Source organism: Syzygium oleosum, unplaced genomic scaffold, assembly GCF_021117445.2.
Source record: "Syzygium oleosum isolate NSW1041296 unplaced genomic scaffold, Sole_v2.1 Sole_v2.01, whole genome shotgun sequence".
In the NCBI taxonomy this organism is placed as follows: Eukaryota; Viridiplantae; Streptophyta; class Magnoliopsida; order Myrtales; family Myrtaceae; genus Syzygium; species Syzygium oleosum.
In genome coordinates, this window is record NW_026607485.1 from 19,047,669 (window position 1) to 19,067,924 (window position 20,256).

Genomic DNA, 20,256 nt, shown 5'->3' on the forward strand with positions numbered 1-20,256 from the left:
AATAGATGAAAAGATGGACATGTTAACTCAATATTTTTAAAAGTCCAAATCATGTCGTCAAATAAAGTCTAATTTGCCATTTCAGCAAATCGAATGAAGATCTACATTGGACCAAAGTTCAAGGACGATATTGAACAAATTAAAAATCTATAGACGATATTACACATTGAATCAAAGTTTAAAAACTATTTATGTTTTTTTTTCTCAAATTTTTTAAATATACGTAATTATGCAAGTTTGTAAATTTCGAGTGCAGATCAAATTTGTGTCGTAGCGCCACCTCCATGTCCCGACGATACAAGAAATCATCTACATGGTCACTGTCAATATAGACTCGTCCAACGACTCCGACTATGTAACAAAACATACGAAAATTTCAGGGCGTGCATAGAAATGGCCACCGAGCACGGCGCGGCCGTCCGGAGAGGGAAAAAATATCTCGAGATTTCCGGAAGCTTTTTAACTAGTTATATAGCTACTACATTGAATGCCGGTCAGCTAAAGCAGAAAACTAAGGATTACCTTGCAATGACTTAATTCTCCATTGGGTGTGCAAAATGGGTCTTTCAAAGTTGGGGAGATGCAAAATTGAAGTAGTAGAAACGCGACAACAATATTTGGTACGAAAGACAAACATAAGAACGGTTTTACAATTATCCAAAACAAAAAAGAACCCATGTATAATGTGACCTAACAGAGTTAATTGATAGTTTAGAAATATTGTCCCATATTAACAACGGATCCTAGTTGTTCTTTATATTCATATGCTCTCCCTCCACCTATCAGCTAATTCTTTTGGGTTGGACTTTCTAACATAGTATCAGATCCTGTTATCCCTTACGTGAAGGTGCATGGCAAAAAATTCCACTTGAATGTGCATAGTCAAAATTTCACATGCAGCTCATAAATCTCCACCTATCAGCTTAAGTTTTTGGGTTAAACTTTCTAACAGATAGACTTCACTAGATAATGGATTTATATCAACCAATGCACCTGTGTACTTAAATCGATGGACATACTAAATATAGACTAATATAAACTCGCCAAACATCAAACAATGTCCATGGAATGACATGGATTTTAATGTGCGGAAGAATGAATAATGGCATGATACAGATTAGGATATCAGAATATGTTTGAGAGTGAGCTTGACACATTTTTGGATCTGGTAGCGCACAACCATTGCCTCGGCGTCTCTAAATCGTCACCTGTGACTGTTGGCACATGCCAACTACCAGTTTCCGACTCCTGCAAAGATGTAAGCCGCATTCATGAGTTAAAGAGAGAGAGAGAGAGAGAAGGGCATTGAACCAAAGAAGGGAGAATTATGAGATTGCATTACTGATGACAGAACAGAAAGATTAGGTGCAGAGTATGACCTGAATGACAATTGAATAAGGCGGAGGCATGTGAAGTTGAATACTGCGTTTTGAGACTGATATCCGAACCTATACAAAGAAAAGCTTCACACTGTTACTAATTTAAACGTATCCAATAAATATGATAGATCCCTTGCAACAAAGGAAGCTGGTAACCATGAGACGGCTATTTAAGATATTAAACCTTTTAGAATTATACGCATAAAAAGCGCACCAGTCAGCCAGCTGTCGAAATTAAAAATCCAAAGGATGGTAAAAGATTGTCAAAACTGACAGCATTTTTAATTTCTCTTAAAAGACATTCAGAGGCATAATAGCAAACTACCATGTTTCTGTGTTTCCTTCTGATTTACCGTTACCCACATGTTAAGAGGAATCAGTAAAGGGGTATATAAATAAGTGTCTCTCCATGAATGTTAGAAATGCCGACTGATGCTTCCAATTGTACAGACCTTCCCTGTGATAGTTTATGAGGTACTTTGCCATCCAAAAGATAATATTATTCCCATACCAAAATAGAAGATTAATCAAAATATTACTCTACTTTTTCCAGTTCTTACTAGGTGTACAGAAGAAATACAGGTAACTTCAATTACTGAAGTACTTTGTTGAGGAAGATACGAAATCCATGAGATAGAGTGGAACCTATAATATAAACTTCCCGGAATATTCTTCTTGATTAAAATTGTCTGAAAATTTTGATCTTCTTTTTACGACATTTTTCTGGCTTTTGAGCACCCCATTACATCACCTTTGATCAAAAAACACAACTACAGAACTGTGAGAGGACAAAACTTATGATTAGTGAGACTATTCGATCCATGTCTATGAAATGGCATCCGAATGAGTGGCACACTAATACAGAACCCAACATCGACAATATGTCAACCGATATTCAATCAATCACTCCATCTTTAAGCTCAAGTATATCATATAAGCTGATGTCTTTTGCATCAGCTTCACCGTCTGTGAACATGATATGCATAAATTCCCCAATCCAAAGAGACAAATTTCAAACATGCACATGAATGATCAATAGAATCTCAAACCAAAAAGAAAGAAGACATGTAATGAATATCAACCTGATGCTTTTCTTTCCATCTTGGGAAAAAGCTAGATCCAAGCAACTGAAATAGGTGATCCCTCATCTCATCATTGGTGACAAGCAAACAGTTACAATGGACAGCAGCATACAACCAGTACCTGGACACAACAGAGGAGATCTGGATTGGTGAATAACACACGAGACAAGTCTTGTCATTTATGATGGTTCCATCATTAACTTTATCATGGTGTCTATGGTTTTGAATTTTTCAAGCTCTTGAGGTAGTTTCTATGTCCCCCCGCCCTCCTCTTCCCCAAGACAGTTTCTATGTCCCCCCATGCCCCTCTTCCCCCAACAAGACTGGATGCTTGTCAAATTGCCTAATAGTATTTTGTCTTCGACCTTCTATCCCCTTAGTTTTTTTGTATAAATTTGTTAAATCACATCCCATTGACTTCAAATCTCAGGTCCACTAATTGGAAATTTTTTATCTGATGTATCACTCCCCAAATAGTGGTCATTCCAAATATAAGGTCGATGACCTCCGAAAGCACAACTCCAATAAGACTCTCATGAACTAGTATGCTGCTGACAGTTCTGCCAAGCAAAATGCATAGCTTCAAGGTGGAAAATGGACCAGCGAAGAGAAACTTAACTAGTTAAAGATGCACTCACTAGACTCGCATTTAGTAAAACCTTACCAATCATCATCTGAGCCTAGGGGAGTTGCATATAGTGCACCAGACTTCTCCCATGTCTCCAACAATTTTTTGTGTCTAGGATCTTTATCAGGTTTTCCATGCACACGCCTTTTATGCAATATAAGTAGAGGGAATCTCTTTGATGGGCTCATCTCCCGTAACTTGTTCATAACAAAGTTGACCTAGAACGAAACAACAATTCAGCATCAGAATGTTGTTCCAAGGAACATTAATAAATCAGAATGAGAGTCCTGCAGGACTAATCTGTACCTGGAAAAAATTGAAATGATGCTGGTTGACAAGACCCACATTTGCACCATCTATGACAGCATCAAAAGGTCCATGCTTCTGAAGCCAAGCCTAGAAGAGTTTGTCACCTCATTCAGTTACCATTACATGACACAAGAACATAATAGTTTGCCAAAGCATCCAAACATCCTCCAATGATAAACAATGCCATAACCACAGAGAAAATCTAGAGTTAATGTGTAACATATCCTTAAGTACTTATGATGAATCCCCACAGAAAGGGAGTGAATTGGATATACACAGGTACCTAGCCCTGAAAGATACATAATTAATCTAGTAAAAATTGATCTCATTCGTTACCATTCATTCATGAGAGCACCAACCCAATCAGTTAACTGTTCCCTTTCCTGAAAACTGGGGGAACATCTTTTGCACGATGGTACTATCTTAATCTAGTAAACCAGTCATTTGCTGAAAACTGGGGAATAATACATCTTAAAATCGTTCTACACATATTATCTGATATAGCACTTGAACAGCTACCAGAGGAATGTACTTGAACATAAAAAGCCAGACAACTTAGTTCATTTCTTTTCAGCAATTATTGATGCTATTATCTTCTATTCCTTCACATTAAACTCTTTCATTCTGTTAATGCATTGATTGTATCAACCCACCAATTTTCGTTGAGAATTGAAAGTCGATCAATGACTTCTCCAAAAATACAATGAACAGTTTGAGTTCCAGATAAGGGAGACCATTCCCATTTGACTTATGTATAACACCAGAATAGGATAGACGATATCCTTCTGAATTTGAATAGAGATATGCACTATAGAATTTGACACGTGAAGAACTGAAGCTAGATATAAAATGATTTCAATGGTCAAGATCCAATGAGGAAAGATGGTTCCACACCTGGAATTTTGCAAAACCAGTCTTAGCTTCTTTTTCGCAAGCTAGTTTGGTCAAAGAGCTGGCAAAGTTTTCTGTCTCCTTTGGATCAATATCAATACAAACAAGCTTCTCACCACAGGATTGACACACACCTTTCTTGTCCATTTGAGTCCTTCGAATCCTCCAGTTACCAGAGCCAAGCCACCCTTGTCCATGCCAACCTCCTCCTCCCTTTACTACTCCTTCCTTAATCTTGTTAACATCCCAACTTTCTACGCCAACACTAGCAGCAAAATTAGATTTGAACCAATCCTCAACAATTTGAGCAGATGATTCAGAAACCTGCCTCACAGTAGCACGTATTCGGTGCAGCAACTCATACACCTTGTCAGCCTTCTTTGCATCCACACTAACTTTCAGAAGTGCTGACAGCTCAGACTCTTCAGCCAAAACTCCAGAATCAACCATGTGTTCATCTACCTCATAAGCTTTATCAGCATTTCCCTTAGTGCAGAACCCAAACAAGGCAGGTCCATAGGACCTCAAGCGTGGTGGAATACCAAAATTCTTCATCTTTTTAACCAAATCAAAAGCCATTTCAGGGTCTTCCCTAGCAGTGGCTAACCTTGCAGCATTGGTAAATGTTGCTTCATTTGGGGCAACATTATCAATGGCCATCTGCTGAAATATTTCAAATCCCCTCCTCATACCCAAATCTTTTAGATTCTCGTCATTTTCACTGCCATCTTGTCCAAGTGAACCACTTCCAGCAGAAGAGCACAAATAAAGCATCACATTGTAATGGTATTGTGAAAGTGGAACCCCATTTTCCCGAGCCTCATCATAAAGTTGAAGAGCTTCAACAAGTTTTCCATGTCTCGAGCACATATCTAGCTTGTACTTGAGCAACGACTCAGGTAATTCCATATGTTCTTTCTTCTTTGCTTTCCTGGAGAGCTTTTCACCAGAGGTCTGATGAAGTGGTGCCGAGGAATTAAGGATTGCTGAGGTGGAAAGGCGGTTTATTCTCTTCATAGAATGCAGATTGAAAGAATAATTTTTAACAGTTCTCGTGATGAAGGAACTAGGACAACAAAGCAGGGGCAAGAATCTTTTCTGATGTTTTAATAGAAATGGGATCTCTGATTTCGTGATAAATGACAAGACAGGGAAACTTTTAGCAAGCACCATCTTTCTCAACTAATTACGATGGCTTGACTGTTTATAATATTCACCGAAGCAAACCGCGATGGAAACCACTGTGAGATAACTCGTACATTAAGAACCCAAAGAGAAGCTCAAGTCCCTCATTCATTATTGAGAGCGTGAAAAAGACAATACAGTTTTTGGTTCGTCTCCAGATATCGGCAGTCTTGGCTTGCCTTGGTCTGAAGACAGTTGACAAAGTTCAACAGCACAACGGATGTGGCTCTAACTCGTCAGTGAAGTCCCCAGTTCACTACTTTAAGTTTAAGAAGATATCTGCAAAAGAAAATCAACACGCACCACGTAAGCTAGAGGATATCAATGCACACCAAAATGGCACAGTAATTCTAACAAACACCTATCTTACGACACTGATACTTTTACACGCATCCAGTCATGAGATTTGTAAACGAGAATTATGAAAACCCAAGGTAGCAGAAGATAAGGAAGGGCACTCCATTACTGATACTGGTGGTGGCGCTAGAAAGATCATTCAAAATGTCCCCAAAACAAAACCCACCAAAACCCATCAAAGAAGAGACCCAAATACGAAATCTTTGTCATGCAGATGATACATAAAAGACCAGGGCATCAGATCACGGGAACAACAACAAAGCAGAGAACTTCAACGCGGTTTGAGAACTTCATCAAACAGCTAACAGACACCGCCACTGGCAACGTACAAGCACGAGGCACGGGGGTCACGGTACGCATCTGAAGAACCCACCTGGTCCTGAAAGTCACAGCCCAGGGCCCCTTCAAAACGATTCATACATAGTAGTTTCGTGTCGCATTCACGGGAGAAAGAGAATTTGAGCATTACAGGGAAGAGGAAGAGAAGTGGGGCATTGAATTCAAGAGACCCAGAGGAGAGGAGATGGCAGATTCGCTCCCAAAATGGTCGCTTGGGGAAGCTGAACACCGAGCTCGTCACCCTGCCTGCCGGTGGAGAGGGGACTCCATGAACGGTGAAGCTGCTTTTGGAGTGGGCAGTCAAATCAGCTTGACAATGCAATTTTGTGGGCTTTTGTAGCATGGTTTGCTTATCCATCCATGTTTATATCTTCTATCTTACCATAAGAAGACATTTAAGGGTCTTAATTCTTAATAACGTGAATGTAAAGTTGATATATTTGAAAAAAAAAATTGAGGGATTAAGGTACCATGGGTCTCTCAAATTTTATGAAAAGTTCAATTAGATGGTTGAAATTTTTTTTTTTTGGTAACTGGGTCTGGATTTGATTTTATGTTCGATTGGATCCTAATCGTCAAAACGATGGACTTAAATGCTGACTTGGCGTCATACGTGACATTTTAAAAATTTAAAAGACGGTTTAGAGTTAAGAAATATAAAAAAAAATAGATAGTAAAAAAGAAAAATGTCAAGCCTTGGTCGGTGACTCCCCGCCAGGCATTACTGAGAGTCACACGACCCCGGCAAGGCGGCATCACAAGTCCTGCGGCCCCAACGATGCCTAGAGGGGTGCATGACGCCAAGCCATGTCGGGTCCTCGTGGGAGTTGGCACGATCGTTGTTAGGCGATGTTCGACATTTCAAAACCTTTTTGATCGAAAACTGGGGCTAGGGTGGCCATATTTGGCCTTTGTGTTAATCTTTTGGGTTAATATCATCAAAAATCTTAAACTGGTACACTTGAGATAAATTTACCACAAACTAATTTTATGACTACTAAAAACTCCAAACGGGCACACCCGTCCCTTTGTTAGTTTTCATTAAATTTTACTGTCAAATTGCTGATCTGAATTACATGTGACAATTGATAGATGTATCACTTTGGGTTTTACTCTCCTTTTATCACAGGTGTACCAATTTGTAATTTTCGTGGTACTAATCCAATTTAACGGAAACTAATGAAAGATAAATTTATTATAAATGTACCAAATTTGAGGTTTTTTGTGATTTTGGAATACATTTGTCACGACTATACTAACTTGGGATTTTTCATTATATTAACCCTAATCTTTTCTTATCCGACTGTGTAGGTTATCAAAAAATTGTAATAGATAATGTTAAAAGAATGTTCCACGGGCACTTATTAAGTCTTTAAATATACAATTTCCTACATGCAGTAGGTTATTTTACCAAAATTTGTATTTCTATCGTTTCTTTTTTGTTTTGACATTTCGATAACTTAACTAGTACCATAGGAGCTCTTGTTAACAAGACCCAATTGAGATTATATTATCTTTGACCATATGGCATCAACAATGAACCCCAAATACATTTGCAGTACCCCCAATGAGACATCCTCTTATGCATACGAAGGACAATTTGGGTTCTTAAGTGTATCATCGGTTTTGAGCTTCCTTACTCACACTTCGTGGAGCTGTAGTGATCAGCCCAGTGAATCATTAGTCTTTCGTTGGCCTCTTAAAATATTCCAGCAAAGGCAGCCAAAAGAAAAAAAGGGCAGCCTCAAACAAATCAAAAGGTCCTAGAAACTCTTCTTCCCTTCGGTGTTTCACAAGTACACGAGGCAAATCATGAGGTAAACATTACGCTTTTGTGAAACTACGAGTGCCAACGAGGGCTGACATAGTTCTGCCACTCACCATAACTTCGGCTCGCATCTTACGTGGTCCATGAAGTTAGTAGTGTGTTCATGGTCCTTGGTTTACTTAAGGTGCCATCCCGCGTCATTGTTAAAAGCAACGAATTGCTTCCAAGTTCTAACTGTACCATCGTGTATCGATGGTTCTCCTGAGAGTTAATCAATCTGGCAGTGTCACTGATGTCCCGACTTTAACCGAACTGCCACTAACAGAAACAAAAGCAGAGCCAAACAATTCATGCGTGAACAGCAGAAACAGCCAAGTGCTCACGCCTATCGTGGATGAATTTCTCTCGAAATCGTTCAAACTTGCCTTCCTTAATTGCTTCTCGTATCAAGCGGAAGAAACCAAGAAAATGGTGGGTATTATGGCTGCAACAGAGATGAAAGAGAGGGTAAATAAAAAATGACCCTTAAAAAGAAGCGGAACCTTTCATGAAAAAGTCGAGGGGAAGAGGAGTACATTTCCAGTAGAATCTGCGCAAGCATCTCGTGAACGTTGAGAAGGTGATTTATATACGCTTTCGTATGATTCTTGCAGGTATAGCACCTGCAGCTTTGGACTATAGGTGTAGCGTCTTTCCTGGAGCATACGAAGGTAATCAGTTCGGAAATTATGCAATGTGGATGTGCCTCCATTATGACAAAAAGAGAATAAAAGGAGAACATGCAAGCTAAGGCACTGGCACACATGTTCAGACAAGAATGCCGAACTTTCTCAGATCATGCTAAAAGGACAACTAAATGGGGTCTTCCATTTGAATCCAGACATAGACTAAGAAGTGAACTTCTCCAATAGATCAAGTTGTCACGTCTATAAATCAAAATGGAGCAAGCAAGGATCTGATCAATTACCGGTAAACAGTCGCCCTCAGATTGATCTTCATCTGGTCACTTCCTATGTCACTCGAATAAGGAATGAATTCACTTGCTCCAATTTTATCAAGTGGAAAGGTAAGTGCGAAACCTCCAATAGTAATGTGGTAAATATACCTGCCAACATTCATTTGAACAATCAGTTCTCAGCCAAATCATGACAGCAAACGAAGAAGTTCCAGAGTAGACGGCTAAGTTGCGTACGTAGTGTCAAATAGATCAATTCCAGCAGCAACACCCTGTAGAACCTCCTCTGCACAATGAATAAGTATAAACTTTCAATTTGCAAGGATTTGTTGCTGACAATTAATTTTTTTAAAGCATACATATCAAAAGGAGAATAATATCACAATAAGATTTCAAATTCTGAACTGAAATGATCATAGAATAGCTGATGGTCTAACACTACTCTGAATATAATCTGGGACTGCCAGAGAGCAGCTAGCATCACTGCCCAATTACAAGGATAACTTCTTTACAAACAGCCGACACTTGAATGCTTCCCAGAACAATAAAAATACAGGAGACAAGCAAGAAAAACTGGAGGGAATGAACCTCATACCAGGTAGCCCGAGACCGCAGACTAGACGAGGCTTTTCTTCAGGCAAGTTATCCTGATGACAGTAGCAGGATCAAAATTACCAAGAAATTAAAAAAAAATTCATCCAGCATCGAAACCAAATGCTTTTTGGAAGCTTTCCTAGAACCATTTGCCAAAAGCCACAAAAAAAGTTGCTCCATTTAAGGACCAGGATGAGAATACACATCCACTCGGAGAAATTAAATTGCAAAGGATAATCGCTTTGCAGGAATTAATCACCGTTTAGAAACTAAGGTCTCCTCAAAGAACCATACTATGCATCCTAAGCGATTGGAGCAAGCAGCCAGTCGTGGAAAGTGGTGGCTCGCACTTAAAATAAATGAACCAACATCGAAGATCCACCACACATTGATTCTGGAAGATTTAATCCTAACAGCAGTAGTTAACAACAAAAAGCCTTGCATGTCACACCGAGCTCTTCTGATCTCAAATCATGGGCATCAAACACAGCGTGATGAATTAATCAGATATAAGGCAAGTTGGAAGTTACCACAACATACATATATATAGGATGTAAAGGAGATAAATCTAGCTGTAGTTTCACATAATTATAACAGAATTCGTGCAAACTTCATGACTTCAATTACCGAATATAATCTAGCCTTTTACTCACATCTTCTACGTGATTGTGAGCCAGATAAGAGTTGGAAAGAGAAGGAAGCAAAGGAAACAGAAACTGCCACTCATCATACTCACAAAAACATACATGCCTTAAGGATTACCAATTGAGCATACAGACTGCCCAAATTTAAAAGGAAATTTCCTCTGCTTAGTCTGTTGAGTTTAGTCGTGAAAATTTATGAAGCGAACCAACAGTAAAAGCAGATCAGCAGTATAAAAGTAGACCAGATTGTACTCTAGACTCCACAGAGTCAAAAGGCAACCACCACAAATTCTTCCAAGTTAATTCATGTAGAAAGTTGAGAAACTAGAGTAAGCAAGCTCTTACACAAACAGCTTTAAGCAGAGCAGGACGCTCATCCATGCTCTCTCCGAGCCCAAATCCCCCAATCCAATAACCTGTGGACAGCAGAATTTCTAACTATTCAAATAGGAAATCAAGAAGAATCGTTGATCACAACGAATTTATCTGAACAATAAAAATTAGGAAGAAGTGTAAGTATGAGCGAAACACAGAGCCCCTTGTAAATTGACATAAACAAATGTTCTAGCAAAAAAAAAAGTTGACTTAAACAAATAAGACATAACCAGTGGTATTAATAATGGATAGGGATAGGCCATGCGATTTTCTACAAGATGCTTGCCTTAACAGGTCACTGGTATCTCACTGGTAGAAGCTATCGCGGAAGAATTAGCAAGTACCTGATACATTTCGTTTAGCAACTTCTTCAGCACATAGTTGTCGCTGCTGCACATTAGCTCCACCAACAATAGAACCAAAGATGTCTCCACCTAACTACACATGAATTTTAGAGCGATTTTTGTTTTAGCATCATTCTGAACTAATCTCAGAGTCTTCTAGAAGCAAAATCAAAATTCCCCAATGTAACGTTCTACCGTTCTTGAAAGCGCATAAATGATCAGCAGAAGAGATGGCTGGCAACTTAGCAAGTTGAAAGTCCAAACGGATAAGCTAGATTTTTTTTTTTTTTTGGTCGAAAGGATAAGCTAGATTGATCAGGCCATGAAACTAATGAGAGAAAGCATAGCATACACAAATATCTACTGAACTGCCCAGCACAAAAAGCTGTTTACCTAAAGCAGCTCTTGTCGCTTCAAACTGCTTATTTTAGTATAGAGAAAGTTGCACCTTGGTAAGGAAAAAAATCATTTTGCATTTCACGTTTTCAGTCCAGAGCAGCGTCACTTCTTTTCATGCTCATTAATTCCAATCAAGATATTTCTGATTCACAGTAGTTCAAGATACTAAAATAGGAAACGAACATTGGGTTTGTACCGGCCTCAATGCAATGCATTCATCAAGCCACCTGATGGTTCGATCCACAGAAGAACTGTTTCGCTTTTCAGATACCCAAATTGGCACCTCATCCGCCAATGTGACCCAGATGTCGGGCCTCATCGAAGAAATCATTTCCATGTATTCTTTTGGTTTAATCTGCAATACCACAATCATGCAACGACTTCAAGCAGTTCCTTTGGTGAATGGTTCGAATCAAGTGAATACATGCGAAAACCATTAGTTTACCAAACGACGGCCACATGGCGTCTCAAACGATGCTCCGAATTTATTAGTTGCTTCAGATGCAGGAAGGCATTGAATGGAATCCCTCGGAACAGCAATCAACCCATACTCATGCAAACCAAGCATCCGGTGGAGACCTCCAAGATTCGATATTGTCTGCGTCGAAAGTCCGTCTAAGCTACAGTAACAAAGATCACAGGTTTCAATAAACTAGATCCCCAATGAAGAAGATTCGCACGCGACCCACATGCTAAGCTTTACACTTCCAAAACTACTACTTTAAACTACTCAAGAATCAGAGACAGCAACTGAAACGTAGAAACAAACCGAAAATGATGAACATCACTAATACCGACTTGTTTCCGCAAGCAACGTTAGCTTTCATCCACAAGCATAAGTAACAACACTTTCCGAGACACTTTAAAAATCGACAAAAGGCACAAACTTTAAGCAAACCACCTACTTTGAACACACAATTTTACATACCCACAACAAATTCAATGAGACTTAACGAGGGCCCCTACAAGTTTCGCTTTCTTTTCTTTCCCAACCCACAGTACCATCATCAACAGAAACGAGAACGACCACACACACACACTCAAAACATGTCAACAGCATCAGGGCATTCTACAGTGAAAGAGATAAAGGAGCCAAAAAGATTAGACACGGAGAGAGAGAAAGAGAGAGAGGGAGAAGCACGTACAAGTGAAGAGGGCTGAACTGGAGGAGGCGAGAGTCAGGGGAAGGGAGAGAAGGGAGGAGGTCGGGAGAGATGAAGAGGGGCAGGCCTTTGCGGGTGGGCAGAAGCAGAGACGGCGTCTCCACCTCCAGCGGGCACGGGCAGCCGCTGCCCAGCTGCAGCACTCCCGCCCGCGCCCTCCCGTTGCTCCATGCCTTCACTGCGTACTTCATCGCCTCTGTCTCTCTCTCTCTCTCCGCCTCCTGTTATGGCCGGGAGGAGGAAGACAGGGTTTTGGGTCTTTGGAGTTTCCCTCCTGTCTGTGTGTGAGTTTCGTTGGTTTAATGAATCTTTTTGAGGAAAAGATTGCCGTGCGTTTGAAGTCTTCAACCACGCCATTTTGGTGTGTACTTGATTTGGGCCCAGATTTTTCAGCTTAAGTTCAATTCAATCCACATACAGTGAGTATGGAGGAAGATACATGGTAGAAAAAAGGAAATTTTTAAGGGACTACCGTCGACCGTCAGATCGGTGGCCAGTGGTAGAATGTTGGCATCGGTTTTGGTCGTCGACCAACAATTTAAAATATACCAATTGATGTGAATGAGTAATTGCCGTCATAGGCTGATGGAGCCACAATGGTTGCCATTGTGACGTGGATTACAATCCCGTCATTTCATGATCACCCGAAGTCGACTACGTTTCTTCATTGTACTAGACAATTTGGCAGAAACAAATACGCCTCAACTCATCTCTCCCGCCCAATACAATTTTCTGTCTTGGAGTAAAAGTAATTAGGCTATATTTTCCTCTAATCATACTTCCAATTGGCAGGTATGGACATCACCTATATACAAAATTAACTGCCGTATTGATGTGAAAGATGTCCGGTGTTGTAACCCGCCAATTAGGAAGACAGACAGTCGGATGATCTCGAACTTGGAAAACATGGCCCCAAGCAATATGCTTGGCTTTCACTGCCAACCTCTATAATGGGATATCTTGGTACATTTGTGCTTGAGTCAATTTATTGAAGATATCAAATATACACATTGAACACTAGATTCCATTGGATAAATCATACCGGCAATAGACTTGTCAAAATGGATCCTAAACCTATATTTGATGGGCTGGTTTGTTAAATGGGTGAGTTATATTCAATAAATTGATCACAAATGAGTTTAGACCCAACTTTATAGGTCATAAATACGTTTCGTATGGGTGTTAAATGGATTCACAATTTATTGATGTAGAACAGTTAGCATGTGATTATCTTGAAGAATGTGATCGCCGTAATCGCCGGAAATCTCGGCAATTTTTCTGATTAGGCAGTTTTTTTTACTTTAGGCAATTTCGAATTATCAATATTTTGTTTGATTTTATTAGATAAGATTATATTTGATTTTATTAGATAAGATTATATTTGCTTTGCTTTGATGTTATCTTCATTAATTCGGATATCTTTAGGAGTCCTATAATTATAAAAGGACGCCCAGCTTTGTATTCAGATATTATCTAATTGAATTGAATTGAATTCCAGTCGAATCGTGGAAGGTTTTCCAAGTTATCGCCTCTTTCTGCGTCATTTGGTATCAGAGCAGGTTTCTCCTGTGACGATGGTGAATAACGTGAATGTCAATCTCCCCGCTGCTGAGGGCCGTGAGAACGAACCTATTACGCGGGCTGAGTTCAATCAGTTCGTGGATCAAACCGATCGGAGGTTTCAAGAGATCCTTGATGCCATCCAGCGTTTGTCCACAAACCATGCGCCTGGCATTCTTCCAGCCGAGCGAAATCCTGTCGTTCCTGATCCCGAAGATGCTATGGGGCGAGGAGGAATTCCCCGACAAAGGCATCAAGACTATGTCGAGGATACGGAAGACGAAGACGATGATTTCCAGGAGATACAGATTCGTGGTGGTCGCCGATACAGGGGATTCCAGGAGGAGCATGTTCGTGGGAATCGACGTCAAGGAGGATATCGACGAGATCCTGAGCAGTATCAACTAAAGGTAGATCTCCCTACTTTCAATGGGAATTTGGATATTGAAGATTTCCTTGATTGGCTTTGGGAGGTCGAAAAATTCTTCGACGCTATGGATATTGACGAGGATCGCCAAGTGAAACTTGTGGCGTACAAGTTGAAGGGTGGCGCTTCAGCTTGGTGGGAACAGACTCAATTGACGCGACGTCGACAAGGCAAGGCTCCTATTCGATCATGGGGTCAGATGAAACAGAAGTTGAAGAAGAGGTTCCTCCCAACGGACTATGAGCAACTGTTGTTTCAGCAATTCCAGAATTGCCGACAATTGAATAGATCGGTCCAAGCTTATACGGAAGAGTTCCTTCGACTCTCCGCTCGCAATAACCTGGATGAGTCCGAGGCACAACAAACTGCTAGGTACATTAATGGTTTGCGACTTAATATCCAGGATCGGGTTTCTTTGCATCGACTATTCTCTGTCGAAGATGCCCAGGATATGGCGCAAAAAATTGAGGTGCAATTGGAGAGGACTAGCCCTAGTACTCGTGGTAGCAATTATTCGGGTCGTGGGTCATTCGGGAAAGGAAGACAGCCTGATGTTGCAAGTTCTTCTAGTCAACAAACACCTGATTCGAGCCGAGTTCCAGGGGGTACTACTGGAACGCCTAAGGAAGCAGTCGCAGCAAGCAATCGCACTCCCAATCAGAATACCCATAATCCATATGCCAAGCCCCAACCGATCAGGTGCTACAAGTGTAACGAGTTGGGCCATCGTTCCAGCGATTGTCCTCGTCGTAGAATGGCCAATATCGTTGAACATGACGAAGATGTGTATGAGGAAGATTGGGAAAATGAAGAAGAAGTGGGAGTGGAAGATGAAGTGGGCGAGCAAGTTAATTGTGTAGTGCGTCGTCTATTGCTTACTCCGCGGATAGAAGATACCCAGCGGAATCAGCTTTTCCGCGCTCGCTGTACTGTCAACGGCAAAGTATGCGATATCATTATTGACAGCGGAAGTTGCGAGAACATAGTGTCAAAGGTCTTGGTGGATCACTTGCAACTAAAGACGGAGCCGCATCCCGCGCCCTACACGATCGGGTGGATACACAAGGGAGCAGAACTTAAGGTAAACCAATTATGCCGTTTACCTATTTCGATCGGGAAATCATATCAAGATACTATTGTCTGTGATGTTGTGGAGATGGATGCGTGTCATGTTTTACTAGGTCGACCATGGCAATATGATGTTGATGTTACACACCGAGCTAGGGAGAATACGTATTCTTTTGTGTGGAAAAGGACTAAAATTACTTTGAGACCAAAGAGTAATTCCCCTCAGATTGTGAAGAAGCAGAATGCAGGGGTTATGATGAACATCCGAAAGCATGAAGGGATGTATATGATTGTGGACAAGGGCGACCAGCAAGTTGTGGTTCGTGTTCCCGACATTCTTAAGCCCTTATTTAAGGTATTCAGTGATGTTATGCCTGAAGATTTACCTGACGGATTACCTCCTTTGAGGGATATCCAGCATGAGATTGATTTTCTTCCAGGAGCTAGTCTTCCTAATTTGCCGCATTATCGGATGAATCCGAAGGAGAATCAGATTCTACAGGAGCAGGTGGGAGAGCTCCTTCGAAAGGGCTTCTTGCGTGAAAGCAAAAGTCCATGTACAGTTCCTGCGCTTCTCACGCCAAAGAAAGACGGCACCATGCGTATGTGTGTAGACAGTCGTGCCATTAACCGGATTACTGTCAAGTATAGGTTTCCGATTCCACGACTTGATGATATGCTAGACAGACTTGCTGGATCACGGATTTTTACGAAGATCGACCTTCGAAGTGGATACCACCAAGTTCGCGTCCGTCCTAGCGACGAATGGAAAACGGCCTTCAAGACAAGTGCGGGTTTGTACGAGTGGCTTGTCATGCCGTTTGGACTCACTAACGCTCCTAGTACTTTCATGCGTTTGATGACTCGGGTTCTCAAACCTTTTATTGGCAAGTTTGTGGTAGTTTTCTTTGATGATATACTCATATATAGTCCGGATGGGCGTCAACACATGGAGCACTTGAGGGATGTCCTACTAACCTTGCAGCAAAATAAATTGTTCATTAATCTAAAAAAGTGTAGCTTCATGACAGAACGCCTCTTGTTTTTGGGTTTTGTTGTTGGCGTGGATGGACTTCACGTTGATGCAGATAAGGTGGCCGTGATTCGCAATTGGCCAATTCCAAAGAATGTTGGTGAGGCTCGAAGTTTCCATGGCCTTGCAACATTCTATAGGCGTTTCATTCGAGATTTCAGTACTATTATGGCCCCGATCACTGACTGTTTAAAAAAGGGGAAATTCCATTGGGGAGATGAAGCTTCGGCCAGTTTTGCTCTTATAAAAGAAAAGCTCTCCACGACGTCGATATTGATGCTCCCTGATTTTGAGAAAGTGTTCGAGCTGGACTGTGATGCTTCCGGCGTCGGGATTGGCGCTGTCCTTTCCCAAGAAGGTAAGCCTATAGCCTTCTTTAGTGAAAAACTTAATGAAGTTCGCCGGAGTTGGTCGGCGTATAAGCAGGAATATTATGCTGTCGTGCGAGTTATAAAGCATTGGCAGTCCTATCTTAACACCGATCATCAGGCTCTTAAATATATCAAGAGTCAGAAGCACTTAAATCGAATCCATGCACGATGGGTTTCTTTTCTGGAGCAATTTAAATTTGTGCTTCGTCATAAAGCAGGCCATTTAAATAAAGTGGCAGATGCGCTGAGTCGACGTGCTGCGACACTCGTGACCATGCGCACTGATGTTGTCGGTTTTGATCACCTATGTTCTCTTTATCCTGAGGATGATGATTTTGGCGAGATATGGGAGAAGTGTTCTGAAATAGGGTGTCATGGCGATATGATAATTCAAGAAAAATTCTTGTTCTTTGGCAATAGATTATGCATTCCTCGTGGTTCCTTGCGTGAACAAATCATTCGGAAGCTTCATGGTGGTACTCTTGGCGGACATTTGGGGCGAAATAAAACTGTAGCCTTGGTGGAGGAGCGGTACTATTGGCCTCAACTGAAGCGAGACGTGGGGCGATTTGTCAGTAAATGCTACATTTGTCAGACCGCTAAGGGCCATTCTCAGAACACTGGTCTTTATACCCCCTTGCCTATTCCTTCGGGTCCTTGGGTAGACATGTCGATGGACTTCGTGTTGGAACTTCCTCGCACTCAACGGAGTTTAGATTATGTTTTCGTGGTGGTTGACCGGTTTTCGAAGATGGCGCACTTCATCCCTTGTAAGAAAACTTCGGATGCTTCGCATGTGGCAAGTTTATTCTTTCGTGAAGTAGTCCGTCTCCATGGTGTGCCGAAGACAATCACTTCCGATCGTGACACGAAATTTCTGAGCCATTTTTGGCGTACTTTATGGCGTTTGTTTGGGACTGATTTACAGTATAGTAGTTATTTTCATCCCCAAACGGATGGTCAGACGGAAGTTGTGAATCGTACTATGGCGGATATCATTCGCTGCCTCTGCAGTGATATACCTAAGCAGTGGGACCGGTATCTTGCTCCTGCTGAGTTCGCCTTCAACAACTCGGTTAACCGCTCTACCGGTACATCTCCCTTTTAGGTCGTTTATGGGCGTACACCACAGCATACTCTGGATTTGGTTCCCTTGCCCAAGATTCCTGGCTATAGCGGCGGAGAATTTGGCGACCAGAATTAATGAAGTCCAAGCTGCTGTTGCTAGTCAATTGGCTGCTTCTAATTCAAAGTATAAGGAGGATGCTGACAAACGGCGACGTTCGAAAAATTTTTAGGTAGGCGATGAGGTAATGGTCTTCCTGCGAAAGGAGCGTTTTCCTATAGGTACCTATAATAAACTGAAGCACAAGAAGATTGGTCATTGCCGCATCCTGAAGAAGATCAACGACAATGCCTATGTAGTTGACCTTCCTAGTGATCTCAACATTTCCCCTACATTTAATGTGGCAACTTATTTGAGTATCATGCTCCTGATACACCCCTCTATCCTGATCATAACTCAAGGGCGAGTTTTCCTGAAGAGGGAGGGAATGATGTAGAACAGTTAGCATGTGATTATCTTGAAGAATGTGATCGCCGTAATCGCCGAAAATCTTGGCAGTTTTTCTGATTAGGCAGTTTTTTTTACTTTAGGCAATTTCGAATTATCAATATTTTGTTTGATTTTATTAGATAAGATTAGATTTGATTTTATTAGATAAGATTAGATTTGATTTGCTTTGATGTATCTTCATTAATTCGGATATCTTTAGGAGTCCTATCATTATAAAAGGACGTCCAGCTTTGTATTCAGATATTATCTAATTGAATTGAATTGAATTCCAGTCGAATCGTGGAAGGTTTTCCAAGTTATCGCTTCTTTCTGCGTCACTTATTTAGACTCAACCCACATCTAAAATTCTATATTCTTCTCGCTTTATCTCGCGCTTGCTCACTCTATGCTTTCACCTTAGTTGAAGTATGAGTTTTCCTAAATTGAGTTAACTAAGGAAGTGTTTTAGTAATATAAATCGGATCGGATATGTGTTTGGAAAAATATATTACTAGATTTGTATTGTATGGAGAAAAGAAAAGAGTTAAAACGGGTTTTTTCGAGACAAAAAAAAGTTTGTGGCAGAATTGAAACTAAACTTAAAGCTGGGGTGTTTTTAGGGAATTAACCCATATTTATACATGACTTTCCAAATATACCAGTCTGCCTGACAACCGCTTCATCTCAATGTCTTCACACTATGCAAGTTTATAAGTGATCCCTCAAGACTGTTTCGTCCTCACTAATGATTCCCCCCAACCCCAACTGCCCAAAACGGCAAAATCCCACGTCCTCGCTGTCCCCGACAAAATCCCCACTCAAAGAAACCAGAGAGAGACAGGCATGCTCAAGCTCAACCCTAAGCTCACCTCCATCACTTTCTTCCACCTATACCTCCTCTTCATCCTCACCCACCTCGCAACCTGCAATGGGGCGTCCATTCTAGGCCTCAGTTCACTGAGAAGCAGCGGTCTTGATCTTCTTCTGGAGAGGTCATCATGCTCTGAGGCCGCCATTGGCGAGTGCGTGACGGAGCCGGAGATGGAGTGGGAGACCGGCCGGAGAGCGCTGGCGGCGCAGCAGAGCAACGCAAAGTACATCAGCTACGAGACGCTGAGGAGGAACGCGGTGCCCTGCCAGAGACCAGGGGCTTCCTACTACAATTGCCCGGTGGGCAGGCCAATCCGTACAACAGAGGGTGCGCTGTCATCACTGGGTGTGCACGAAACGTCGGAGACATCAAGAATTGAAAGAGTCCGTCTCGGAGAAAGAGAAAGAGATGGTGATGTGATCATTGCTCTGTGATCTAATTTGAAGTGGTGACATAAGATGTTACCCTTTTGATTTGGCTCTATGAAAATAAAGAGAAATTGGTGTTTGGTCTTTCTCGGCTTGGTGTTTAGAGCCTTCTTCGTATGCCATAAAGCAGGACTGTATGCTACAATCTGTAACCTAACTGCATGTTTCTCATGCCTTGAATCATGATCTAAACGTTACATTTCCAAGGGTGTGATCAGTAAGGACTTTCTCCTCTCTTTTTTTTTTTTTCCATTTCTAGTCTCCGGAGAGAACTCGTGCTTGAAGAACAGAAGTTTTTGCTGATTCACTCCTTCAAATCAGTCTGTCCAAGGACAATGTCATTGGTTAGTGAATTTTCATTCTGTATAAGCAAATTTTCAGGCTCTACTAAGCCTGATGAGAGCGAGATTAAACATCGGAGCACAGTTGATTCACAATGTAAAAAGTACTCGAGGAGAATCTAGGCAGCCAAGGACTGGGGGCCGGTGGTTGCATCTATCCTCTCTAGTCTCTCTACTCACGACTGTCCAT

At 41.3% G+C, this 20,256-nt stretch overlaps 3 protein-coding genes across 4 annotated transcripts; 1 reads left to right on the plus strand and 2 right to left on the minus strand.

Annotated features, from left to right (window-relative positions):
* Nucleotides 1-998: 998 nt before the first annotated feature.
* LOC115683497 (proteinaceous RNase P 1, chloroplastic/mitochondrial) lies at nucleotides 999-6,492 on the minus strand. Of its 2 annotated transcripts, none has more exons than XM_056318491.1 (7): nucleotides 6,301-6,492; nucleotides 4,293-5,753; nucleotides 3,396-3,485; nucleotides 3,126-3,307; nucleotides 2,462-2,582; nucleotides 1,380-1,448; nucleotides 999-1,248 (listed from the first exon to the last, which is right to left on the minus strand). In XM_056318491.1, the coding sequence occupies exons 2-7, from the start codon at nucleotides 5,460-5,462 to the stop codon at nucleotides 1,126-1,128; spliced, it is 1,755 nt and encodes a 584-aa protein (XP_056174466.1). In that variant the 5' UTR covers nucleotides 5,463-5,753; nucleotides 6,301-6,492; the 3' UTR covers nucleotides 999-1,125. The 2 variants fall into 2 exon arrangements, with proteins under 2 accessions (XP_056174466.1, XP_030463886.1); XM_030608026.2 differs by having other exon boundaries at nucleotides 6,205-6,492.
* Nucleotides 6,493-7,921: 1,429 nt separating this feature from the next.
* LOC115683515 (uncharacterized) lies at nucleotides 7,922-12,683 on the minus strand. Its single transcript, XM_030608047.2, has 10 exons — nucleotides 12,395-12,683; nucleotides 11,695-11,869; nucleotides 11,446-11,604; nucleotides 10,851-10,944; nucleotides 10,477-10,547; nucleotides 9,489-9,540; nucleotides 9,131-9,179; nucleotides 8,906-9,043; nucleotides 8,514-8,633; nucleotides 7,922-8,422 (listed from the first exon to the last, which is right to left on the minus strand). The coding sequence occupies exons 1-10, from the start codon at nucleotides 12,601-12,603 to the stop codon at nucleotides 8,287-8,289; spliced, it is 1,203 nt and encodes a 400-aa protein (XP_030463907.1). The 5' UTR covers nucleotides 12,604-12,683; the 3' UTR covers nucleotides 7,922-8,286.
* A 6,499-nt stretch (nucleotides 12,684-19,182) lies between these two features.
* On the plus strand, nucleotides 19,183-19,958 carry LOC115683475 (protein RALF-like 24). The gene has a single exon (XM_030608003.2). It carries the CDS (start codon nucleotides 19,270-19,272, stop codon nucleotides 19,729-19,731), a length of 462 nt encoding a protein of 153 aa, XP_030463863.1. The 5' UTR covers nucleotides 19,183-19,269; the 3' UTR covers nucleotides 19,732-19,958.
* The last annotated feature ends 298 nt before the right edge of the window (nucleotides 19,959-20,256 follow it).

What these genes read in the sequence shown, in the direction of transcription:
- LOC115683497 (XM_056318491.1), bottom strand. Translation starts at nt 5,462, where the DNA reads ATGGTGCTTGCTAAAAGTTTCCCTGTCTTGTCATTTATCACGAAATCA. An exon ending in CTGGTTTTGCAAAATTCCAG is followed by an intron (nt 3,486 to 4,292) that starts GTGTGGAACCAT and finishes AAACTCTTCTAG; the next exon opens with GCTTGGCTTCAGAAGCATGG. An exon ending in CTAGGCTCAGATGATGATTG is followed by an intron (nt 2,583 to 3,125) that starts GTAAGGTTTTAC and finishes TGTTGTGTCCAG; the next exon opens with GTACTGGTTGTATGCTGCTG.
- LOC115683475 (XM_030608003.2), top strand. Translation starts at nt 19,270, where the DNA reads ATGCTCAAGCTCAACCCTAAGCTCACCTCCATCACTTTCTTCCACCTA.
- LOC115683515 (XM_030608047.2), bottom strand. Translation starts at nt 12,603, where the DNA reads ATGAAGTACGCAGTGAAGGCATGGAGCAACGGGAGGGCGCGGGCGGGA. An exon ending in AATGCATTGCATTGAGGCCG is followed by an intron (nt 10,945 to 11,445) that starts GTACAAACCCAA and finishes ATTCATGTGTAG; the next exon opens with TTAGGTGGAGACATCTTTGG. An exon ending in ATTGATCTATTTGACACTAC is followed by an intron (nt 9,044 to 9,130) that starts GTACGCAACTTA and finishes GAATGTTGGCAG; the next exon opens with GTATATTTACCACATTACTA.